This window comes from Lynx rufus, unplaced genomic scaffold (assembly GCF_022079265.1).
Source record: "Lynx rufus isolate CCGP_SWC_20201006 ecotype Redwood Valley unplaced genomic scaffold, mLynRuf1.p SCAF_14, whole genome shotgun sequence".
NCBI classification, from domain to species: domain Eukaryota; kingdom Metazoa; phylum Chordata; class Mammalia; order Carnivora; family Felidae; genus Lynx; species Lynx rufus.
The window spans coordinates 734,173-744,785 of NW_025814828.1; the positions used below are offsets into that span (position 1 = coordinate 734,173).

At 66.9% G+C, this 10,613-nt stretch overlaps 1 protein-coding gene across 1 annotated transcript in view; it reads left to right on the top strand.

Annotated features, from left to right (window-relative positions):
• LOC124509310 (granulocyte-macrophage colony-stimulating factor receptor subunit alpha-like) overlaps nt 1–3,465 on the top strand; it is a 28,470-nt gene extending 25,005 nt beyond the window's left edge. Inside the window, exons 11-14 of the mRNA XM_047075816.1 lie at nt 124–259; nt 771–864; nt 1,742–1,823; nt 3,145–3,465. Of these exons, the coding sequence (XP_046931772.1) occupies nt 124–259; nt 771–864; nt 1,742–1,823; nt 3,145–3,222 (390 nt within the window). The 3' untranslated portion in view covers nt 3,223–3,465. The remainder of the gene's footprint in view (nt 1–123; nt 260–770; nt 865–1,741; nt 1,824–3,144) is intronic.
• Nucleotides 3,466–10,613: the final 7,148 nt, after the last annotated feature.

The following is a 10,613-nucleotide window of genomic DNA, read 5'->3' on the forward strand; positions in this document are numbered from 1 at the left end:
CTGGTCCCTGCACGGACCCCGGAGCTCAGAGCCCAGGGGACCACCCCCCCCCCCGGCCCCCGGCCTGCTCCCCGACGTCCCTTCAGCAACGCCCCTCACGCACAGTCCCCTCCCGTCTCCAAGGTTTTCCAGAGGGGACAGGACCCCAACGTGTACCTGATGCCCAGTTCCGCCACCAGAGCCAAGAGCGCCTTCCGGGTGAGGGTGCGTTACATGTACAACCGCCTGTGGAGCGAATGGAGCCCCACGCAGCGGTTCGGTGAGTGGCCGAGGCCCCCCGCGCCGCGCAGGGACCCTGCCTTGGGGCCCCGGCTTGGCGTCCTCTGCCGTCTCGTCTCGGCACCGCTGCCGTGGGACCCAGGCCCCCCTGAGCGCATCTCGAGCCGTCACTGCCCTCTCACCTGTGACCCTCTTCCCATCAGGTCCCGTTCACGGGTCTCCGGGGCACCACGTGGACCGCTTTGGGGGTCCGGACACCCCGCGGCACCCTCTCCCGCGTCCCTAGGGGCCCCCTAGGAGGCCGTCCCCCTAGACTCAGCCACCTGAGCGAACCAACCTGCCCAGAGGGACATGGGGACCCCCACGAGGCCAGGGTCTGCATAAACGGCCCCCTCCAGGGGTCCCACAGGACTGTTCTGGGGGCGTGAGCCCAAAGTAGGCACCAGCTGGATGCCCATGCGCTCTGCAGGCTGGCAGTGCCCCCCACCCCCCCCCCCCCCGGAAGCGCCTGGTGTGTGCAAAGCTGACCGTCTGCTTCTCTTCCCCGCCAGGCCTCCCGGAGCAGGATTTCAGCGGCGCCCTGGTGGGGCCCGTGGTGGGGACAGCGGCTTTGTCCTCGCTCGTCCTCATGTTCCTCTGCAAACGGTAAGCGCCCCCCACCCCCACTCCGGACTTTGCAGAAGGCCACGCGGCGCTGGCCCGGGAGCCTGGGGAATGGCCGGGGACCGCGAATCCAGGGGCCGCGAATCCAGGGGCCGCGAATCCAGAGTCCGCGAATCCAGAGTGGAGTGGAAGTTGCTTAAGGCTGGGGAGGGGCGGGGGTCTCCTGCTGTCTCCGCCGCTGTCAGCGGCCCCACAGCCACACTGGGATGTCGGAAGGACCCTCCCGTCCCACGTACCGCTGGACTGCGCGCTTCCAGGGGATCCCAGCCAGAGTCCTCCGGGTCCAGACGCTGCGCTCCGAGGGCGCCAAGGGGACAAAGCACCATTCGGGACGCCCCGTCCCCGTGTGCACGACTGGGGACTTGCTCACAGGGTCCGCGGTTAGGGAACCCTTCCTGGGGCCTCAATTAGGACGGTCCTCTCGCGGCGGACAGGGGCAGTGAGCCTCGGGGGGGGGGGGTGCAGTAGGCGGGTAACGACGCGTGCGCAGCTCTGGACAAGCCCAGGAGCAGGGGAGTCTCCAGGAGACCCCGGGGCTATGGGCGGATCGATGGGGGCGGGTCTTTCTGCCTTCCCCGCGTGCTCCCCAGGACCCTCTGATGCTCAAGGACCAAAATGAAAGCCCTGGGGCGTCTTGGGGACCTGGAGAGTCCGGGGGTCCTTATATACCTTGTGGTGCTTTAAAAGACCTGGGGTGGGGTGGGGGGGCACTTGGAGAGGATCTGAGGAGTCCTGCGCGCGTCTTCGCTGGTCCGGCAGGTGCGCACCAGGCCTGGCGGGTGTCCGTGGGCGCTGCGTTTCTCCAGGAAGAGATGCGCAGAGGCCGTGGGGCCCTTCACGGTGTGCGTCTCCCCGCCAGGTTCTCCGTGAGGCGCAAGATGTTCCCTCCCATCCCGCAGGTGAAGAAGGAAATCGCCAAGGCCCTCATGCCCACACCGGGGGTGAGTGACCCCTCCCTCTGCAGCCAGGAGGTGGGCGCGTCCCCTCCCGGCTGCCAGCTCCGTGTGAGGTCCCGGGAGTGGGGGCGGGGGTGTCTCTGGCGGTGGGGGCAGTCCGGGGGTGCGCTGTCGGTGGGCGGGGGGGTCAGCGGAGGGGCCACGACCCTCCAGCACCCGAGGCCGTGCGCGTGGGCGCTCACCACGAAAGCCGAAATGCTGGGCGTTGGAGACGCACGGCCATCCGCCACCCCAGTCCCCGGGGGCGGGCGTGTGGCCCGTTTCCCCTGCCACAAATCCGGGGCTGGTCCTTCGGTGCTGGTGGTTCCCCTCCTCGGGGGGAGCTTGTGGGCACCCGCAACCGCCCCCCCCCATTACCACACCTCCCGTCACAGGAGCAAAGACCCTACTTCCAGATCCAGCCGCCTTCGCGTCCTCATGCGTCAGCCCAAGCGCTCCCCCTGAGGAGGCGGTCGGACACCCCCAAAACGCCCCGTCGGGGCGCCCCACCCCGCGGCTTCCGCGACCCAGGCTGCCCTCCCGGGGTGCTTAGGGTCCACGGAGAAACTTGGGGCGAGGCTACGGGGCTTGCAGTGCGCTCAGGTTTCCAGCGTGCTCCCTCCAGAGGCTCCGGGGCAGGGTCACTCCCTGTCCCTTAAATGGGGGGGGGCTCCCTGAGGCCCCCCGGCGGCCTCCAGCGTCCAGGCTGGACGGAGCCTGATCTCACAGGGGGCTGTGTCACCTGGTGGCAGCCGGGGGCACGGCAGCCTGCGGGGTCCCCAGGGGCGCCCGGGGCAGGCAGGGGGGAACTTTGGGGGGCCTCCAGTGGTGTCTCCGGGCAAAAGGGAGGGCTTCCTGGGTGTCTGCTGGGGTGAGCGTCACAGTGACGCATGATTTCCATTTACGACAGGTTTGTGGAAACCTAAGTCACACGCCCCCCCCCCCCACCGCCCCTGTCACCTATTCCAAAGGCCCAAGGCAGGGGCATTGTGCCCCCCACCAGCTGCGTCTGGTTGCAGAGCGTTCTCATGACCCCCAAAGGAGAGCATGTCCGCATTAAGCATCACCTCCATCGGATCCCAGGTCCCCCCGACCCTGTGGGCGCTCACGTCCACCTCGTGTGTCCAGATTTCCCTGTTTCGGGAGTTTTGTACCCTTGGGGTCTCGCGCCGAGGTCCTGTGTGTCCCGCTTCTGTCCCTGAGCATCGTGTCCTTTTCGCAGCCGAGCAATAGACCCCCCCCCCCCGCCCTGTTTGCACCTGCCGCCCTCGGGGCGTGGGAGGGTTCGGGGGTCTCAACCCTTGCCTTCTCTCTCTCTCTCTCTCAGGTCGCCTGGGAGGAGGGCCACCCCCCGCCGGGCCCCCAGGACCCCGAGGACGTGGTCACGCTGGAGACAACGTGCTGACGGGCACGGGGACGAGGGGAGATGGTGCGTCCCGCCTGCGGCCACTTCTGGCCCCGTGTGGTGTTAGTAAAATGTTAGATAAATAAAATAACATAAGAGAAGGAAAATGACAAGAGGAAACGTGATAGGATGGAATAAAATCATACAGGGCAAAGAATGAAATGAGATGACAAGCAAAATGTAAGAATAAAAGAATATAGCAGGTGGGGAAACGCCGAGCGTCCAATGGCCAACGAGCCTCCCGGCTTCTCGGGTTTTGCAAAGTGCCGGCCTGAACGCGTGTCCTCGTGCTGGTGAACCGGGGTTGCGCACGCGAGCCCGCGTCCTTCCAGACGCGCTCGGCCCGCCGTCCACACGCGGTGCGTGGCGAAGGTGCGGGGGCGTCATCGGGGGCCGTGGATGTGCGCCAGCAGCGGGGCCCGCGGTCGCCCACGCCAGGCCCCCGGGTCTCCGGACGACGGACGTGCGCCCACACGCGTCAGCCCAGGGCTCCGGGCCCAGGGCGAGGCGAGCAGGGTCCCGGCCGCACCCACGCAGACCGAGGCGACAGACGCGTCACCTCCGTGTTTCACAAGAGCCGCGGGCCTGATAAGCAAGGGTTTTCTTGAAAAACATCCCTGGTTTGATGGGGCCCGGGTAAGATGCACGGAAGCCAAGCGTGGGCCTCTTTCGAAAGGTTTCCAAACGCCCCAGAGACAGAGAACTTGGGCTCCGCGCACAGGAAGTGCGGGCCCATTATCTCCGCGGGCAGCCGGCACCGCGGCCCCCAGACCCCGCCCGGCACCGCCCAGGAGCCGCCCGGTCAAGGGGTCGTGGCCGATAAGCACCCACGGCCGCGAGGTTGCAGGACGGACCCCGCAAGGACCGCGGGGAGGACCTCGGAGCCCAAGACAGAGCTCCCTGCTGGGAACGCGTGTTCTCGCTCTGCGGACGGAGACTCTCTGACGGGGGAGTCTCCGCTGTATGCACACGGCTTGGGCCGAAGAACTGGAGCCTGGGAATCCAGCCCCAGCTTGGGCCCCTGGCCAGCAGCTTGCAGAAGGGACGGTCACCTGCGTGCCTCCGTGGGTTGGGGCCCCACGGGATGGCCAGGCCCTGCTTGCTGAGACTGGGGGCTGCCATCGCGGGTCACAGTGGGGCAGGGGTGACTGATAACCGTCGGAGGGACGATAAGGCAGAGTGTTGTTATTTTAGGGGCATCCTGGGGTGGCCGGGACAAACGACCACACTGGGGGCCTCAAACCACAGGTTCATCCTCCCCCCAGCTGTGCACACCAGACATCTGAGATCCATGGGGGACAGGGTCACAGAGGTCGAGGCAGGGCAGGGCCGCGGAGATGCAGGAGGGGCAGGGCTGTTGAGATTCAGGAGGGGCAGAGGCATTAATATCCTGGAGGGGCAGGGCCCCTGAGATCCAGGCAGAGCAGGACCTCTGAGATCCAGGCAGGGCAGGGCCACTGAGATCCAGGAGGGGCAGGACCACTGAGACCCAGGAGGGGCAGGACCACTGAGACCCAGGAGGGGCAGGGCCACTGAGATCCAGGCAGGGCAGGGCCACTGAGATCCAGGAGGGGCAGGGCCGCTGAGATCCAGGAGGGGCAGGGCCACTGAGATCCAGGCGGGGCAGGGCCACTGAGACCCAGGAGGGGCAGGGCCACTGAGATCCAGGCAGGGCAGGACCACTGAGACCCAGGAGGGGCAGGACCACTGAGATCCAGGCAGGGCAGGGCCGCTGAGATCCAGGCAGGGCAGGGCCACTGAGATTCAGGCAGGGCAGGACCCCTGAGACCCAGGAGGGGCAGGACCACTGAGACCCAGGCAGGGCAGGGCCACTGAGATCCAGGAGGGGCAGGGCCACGGAGATCCAGGCAGGGCTGTGCTCCCTCCAGAGGCTCCAGGGGAGGCTCCTTCCTGCCTCCTCCAGCTTCTGGGGCTCCAGGCGCCCCTGGGCTCGTGGCCGCGTCCCGCCCGTGTCTGCCTCTGTCTTCACGCGGCTTCTCCTCTGTGTCTGTGTGTCCCCTCCTGTCTCTTAAAAGGACCCTAGTCATTGCAATCCGGGCCGCCCGACCCAGGATGGGCTCATCTCAGATCCTTCACTGATTCACACCTAAAAGACCCTGTCCAAGTAAGGTCCCCTTCACATGCTCCAAGGGACATAAATTTCGGGCAGCAGCATTCAACCCCCGGGAGGGACCCACGTCGCAAAGGCTGTGGGCGTCCGCGACCCCGCGTGCTGGCCCAGAGGGAACGCCCACTTCCCCGGAAGCAGCATTCCGAGGCGTCTCCGGGAGAATGCGTCCGCGGTCCAGGTTCTGCACAGACCGGGCGCCCGCCTCGGGGACGGGGGCAAGGTCGTCCCCAGGCAGCCGGCTGGCGTGTTCGAGCCGAGAGCGCCCTCCCCTTCGGGGTCAGGGGGCGAGCGTTGGGCGGCTGCATTTTCAGCTGGGAAAGTTCAGCAGGGAATCCCCTCATCTCGGGGGAATCCGACCGACAGGGGTTGGGGTCGTGCCATCGGGCCCATGTGATGGGAGGGCGAGGCCAGCCTCTCGCCAGACCCCGAAGGCCCCCAGGGACGCAGGGTGACCTCAGCACTGAGCTCAGGTACCTGGGACACACGTCCCCTGTGCTCTTGCCCTGGGCTCTGGGAGGAGCGGGTTGTTCCCCACACCCTGTGCCAAGCGCGGGAAGGACAGCTGCACGCTGGCCCCCACCTCTGCTGAGGCTCGGGGACCCCGGGCAGGAGCCCAGGGACCAGGACCCGCAGCCCCCCTCCTGCTTCTCCATGAGCTGCACCCGTCACCCCGCATCCCGGGCAAGGCTGGGGCCGTCACGAGTCCGACGGGGGGAGAGGGGGCCGAGCCCTCCGTCCCTAAGAGACCCTCACGGTGGCCCCTCGAATCCTGGACCCGGCTTCCTGCTGGTCCTGCTCAGACCAGAGCCCTGCCCCCGCAGAATCGGGCCTTCTCACTTTGGAGGCAAGGAATCGGCAGGGAAGAATGGAGAGAATTCTCCGGGGCCCCCAAGAAGCAGGCGCCAGAAATGCTCCTCCGTACCAGGGGCCACTGTCGCTCCTGAGGCTGGGTCGGTGCCAACAGGGCCTGGGGCTGCCCCGGGGGGACCTCACCTCCGCCCCCGGCACGGAACAGGTGCACGCAGAATGGTCCGGATGCAGGCCCCCAGTTCACCGCTCAGCCCACCTGAATCCGAAGGACTAACGCATTCCGGGTTATGGCACCACCAGACGGAAAGACAAAGGCTGGTCACCTGAGTAAGTGCAGCGAGAGTATAGATATACGTCGGATATGTTAGTCCTAAGTAAACAGCACGGGAGACCAGGCTGGGCTCACGGAGAAGGTCTATTCTGGGGCCAAGGTGTGCAGGGCTGTGTGCACAGGGGGACCCGGCTGGGCTCACGGAGAAGGTCTCTTCTGGGGCCAAGGTGTGCAGGGCCGTGTGCACAGGGGACCCGGCTGGGCTCACGGAGAAGGTCTCTTCTGGGGCTGGAGCTTCAGGGTCCGTGTGCACAGGGGACCCGGCTGGGCTCACGGAGAAGGTCTCTTCTGGGGCTGGAGCTTCAGGGTCCGTGTGCACAGGGGACCCGGCTGGGCGGAGAAGGTCTATCTGGGTCTCTCCAGTGCCAGCTGTGCCTCCTGCCTCACCCACCGTCTCCCCACTTTCTCTTCCCCGTTTCTGTCCTCTTTTCCTCTACCATCGAGACGCGCACACCCTGTCCCGGTTGGGGTGCCCCCCGTCACCCTCAGGACAAAAGCCCCCCCACTGGAGACCCTCCCCCCCTCCCCCCCGGGGCTTGCCTCGTCTTGACGTTCCACTTTCTGAAATCCGGTTGTCTGGGCACGTGACAGCCTGGGGGACAGGACAGGTGAGCCAGCAGCCGGGGTCAGTGGCTGGGGCTCCAGCAGGAAGGTCCAGGCGTTCTGGAACCGGCCACGAAAGGGTCTGGCATTTGGCCGTGTTCTGGAGGGGCCGCCGCTCCCAACCTCGGTGCCGGGTCCTCGGACCCTCCGGTTTTCTCCCGGGTGACAGGGGACACGTGCGCAGGGGGGAGGGTGCCGGAGGAAAGAGAGAAGCGGCCGAAAACTCATCTCCAGGAGGGGAGCCACCCCGCAGGTGGTTGTGAGTCACTTTCCTGGTTCTGGCCACACCCTCCTCATCACAGAGCCCCCAGGAGCTGTGCATTGTCGCAGGGGGACGACCTGCCGAACCCGCCCTGCCCCCGGAGCCCTCGACATATCCCCTTCTGCCCACGGAGGCGCTCCCTCTTTCCTCGGACCGCTCTGCTCCCCTGTCCCCACCCTGGCCTTCCCCGGCCACTCTCTGCCCCCTGGCCCTGGGATCTTGTGGAGATGAAGTCTAAGATGAAGTCCGAGATGCTGAGACCCAGGAGGGACAGGAGCACGGAGATCCAGGCGGGGAAGGGCCACTGAGACCCAGGAGGGGCAGGACCACTGAGATCCAGGAGGGGCAGGGCCACTGAGATCCAGGCAGGGCAGGGCCACAGAGATCCAGGCAGGGCAGGGCCACTGAGACCCAGGCAGGGCAGGTCCGCTGAGATCCAGGAGGGGCAGGGCCGCTGAGATCAAGGCAGGACAGGACCACTGAGATCTAGGCAGGGCAGGGCCACTGAGATCCAGGCAGGACAGGGCCGCTGAGATCCAGGCAGGGAAGGGCCCCTGAGATCCAGGCAGGGCAGGGCCGCTGAGATCCAGGCAGGGAAGGGCCGCTGAGATCCAGGCAGGGCGGGGCCACTGAGATCCAGGCAGGGAAGGACCCCTGAGATCCAGGCAGGGGAGGGCCCCTGAGATCCAGGAGGGGCAGGGCCAGTGAGATCCAGGCAGGGCAGGGCCGCTGAGATCCAGGCAGGACAGGGCCGCTGAGATCCAGGCAGGGAAGGGCCCCTGAGATCCAGGCAGGGCAGGGCCGCTGAGATCCAGGCAGGGAAGGGCCGCTGAGATCCAGGCAGGGCGGGGCCACTGAGACCCAGGCAGGGAAGGACCCCTGAGATCCAGGCAGGGGAGGGCCCCTGAGATCCAGGAGGGGCAGGGCCAGTGAGATCCAGGCAGGGCAGGGCCGCTGAGATCCAGGCAGGGCAGGGCCGCTGAGACCCAGGAGGGGCAGGGCTGCTGAGACCCAGGCAGGGCAGGGCCGCTGAGATCCAGGCAGGGCAGGGTCGCTGAGATCCAGGCAGGGCAGGGTCGCTGAGACCCAGGCAGGGCAGGACCACTGAGATCCAGGCAGGGCGAGGCCACTGAGACCCAGGCAGGGGAGGGCCCCTGAGATCCAGGAGGGGCAGGGCCAGTGAGATCCAGGAGGGGCAGGGCTGCTGAGATCCAGGAGGGGCAGGGCCACTGAGATCCAGGAGGGGCAGGACCACTGAGACCCAGGCAGGACAGGGCCACTGAGACCCAGGAGGGGCAGGACCACTGAGATCCAGGAGGGGCAGGACCGCTGAGATCCAGGCAGGGCAGGGTCGCTGAGATCCAGGCAGGGCAGGGTCGCTGAGACCCAGGCAGGGCAGGACCACTGAGATCCAGGCAGGGCGGGGCCACTGAGATCCAGGCGGGGCAGGGCTGCTGAGATCCAGGAAGGGCAGGACCACTGAGACCCAGGCAGGGCAGGGCCACTGAAACCCAGGCAGGGCAGGGCCACTGAGATTCAGGCAGGGCAGGGCCACTGAGATCCAGGCAGGGCAGGGCCCCTGAGATCCAGGAGGGGCAGGGCGACTGAGATCCAGGCAGGGCAGGGCCACTGAGATCCAGGCAGGGAAGGACCTCTGAGATCCAGGAGGGGCAGGGCCGCTGAGATCCAGGAGGGGCAGGACCACTGAGATCCAGGCAGGGCAGGGCCCCTGAGATCCAGGCAGGGCAGGGCCGCTGAGATCCAGGCAGGGCAGGGCCGCTGAGATCCAGGTAGGGCAGGGCAACTGAGTTCCAAGAGGGGTAGGACCACTGAGACCCAGGCAGGGCAGGGCCACTGAGATCCAGGCAGGGCAACACCCTTGAGATCCAGGAGGGACAGGGCTCCTGAGATCCAGGCAGGGCAGGGCCGCTGAGATCCAGGCAGGGAAGGACCTCTGAGATCCAGGAGGGGCAGGGCCGCTGAGATCCAGGAGGGGCAGGACCACTGAGATCCAGGCAGGGCAGGGCCCCTGAGATCCAGGCAGGGCAGGGCCGCTGAGATCCAGGCAGGGCAGGGCCGCTGAGATCCAGGTAGGGCAGGGCAACTGAGTTCCAAGAGGGGTAGGACCACTGAGACCCAGGCAGGGCAGGGCCACTGAGATCCAGGCAGGGCAACACCCTTGAGATCCAGGAGGGACAGGGCTCCTGAGATCCAGGCAGGGCAGGGCCGCTGAGATCCAGGCAGGGCAGGGCCTCTGAGATCCAGGCAGGGCGGGGCCACTGAGATCCAGGAGGGGCAGGACCGCTGAGATCCAGGGGGGGCAGGGTCTCTGAGATCCAGGCAGGACCCCTGAGACCCAGGCAGGGGAGGGTCGTGCTCCCTCCAGAGGCTCCAGGGGAGGGCCCTTCCTGCCTCTCGCAGCCTCCGGGGTTCCAGGCGTCCCTGGGCCTGTGGCTGCGTCCCTCCGGTCTGTGCCTCTGTCTTCACGGCGCTTCTCCTCTGTGTCTCTGTCTCCCCTCTTTTGTCTCTTGTAAAGACACCTGTCATTGGATTCACCCTCATCCAAGAGGGGCTCCTCCCAGATCCTTCACTTACTTCGAAAAGACCCCTTTTCAGTGCACGGTCCCTGCAGGGGGGTCAGACCGACTTCTGGTGACCCCTCCCGCGTCACAGGGTCCTGAGCCTGGGGAAGGCCGCATGTTGTCACGGCGGTGAGCGGGGTGAAGGCAAGGGGCTGGTCGGGCTCAGTCCAGGCGCCGCTGGGCCCGGGGCCATCTCGATCCCAGCTGCACAGGCAGCTGGGGTCCGTTTGCCGTCTGGAGGGTGCGGTTGACCCCATAAGCCCCGGGCAGCGACGTGACCAGGGGACCCGGAGCGCCAACAGGGACGGCGTCAGAGGGCACGAGGGAGTTTCCAGCGGGACCTGCAGGAAAGCCGGCCAGAAGCCACTGGCCCGGCCATCCAGAAGCCGCACAGGAAGCTGCCCCCGCCGGCCTGGACACTTAAGCAGGAAAACAGCAGTTTTGAAAGAAAGAGGGTCATTCCTGGGAAAGCGGCTGACACATTCCTGACGCAGCGGCTGCCCCGGGCTTTAAGGCAGAGACACAGGCACAGAGCGGCCGCGCCGTCGGAGGGAGGGGGTCCTCGGGCAGGCCCCGACCACGCCCACCGTGCCCGGGTCTGGCCTCTGGGGTGGGGCCCAGGCGGGGAGAAGCAAGCGACAGCGAGCTTTGGGCTTTGGTTTCTACTTGGGG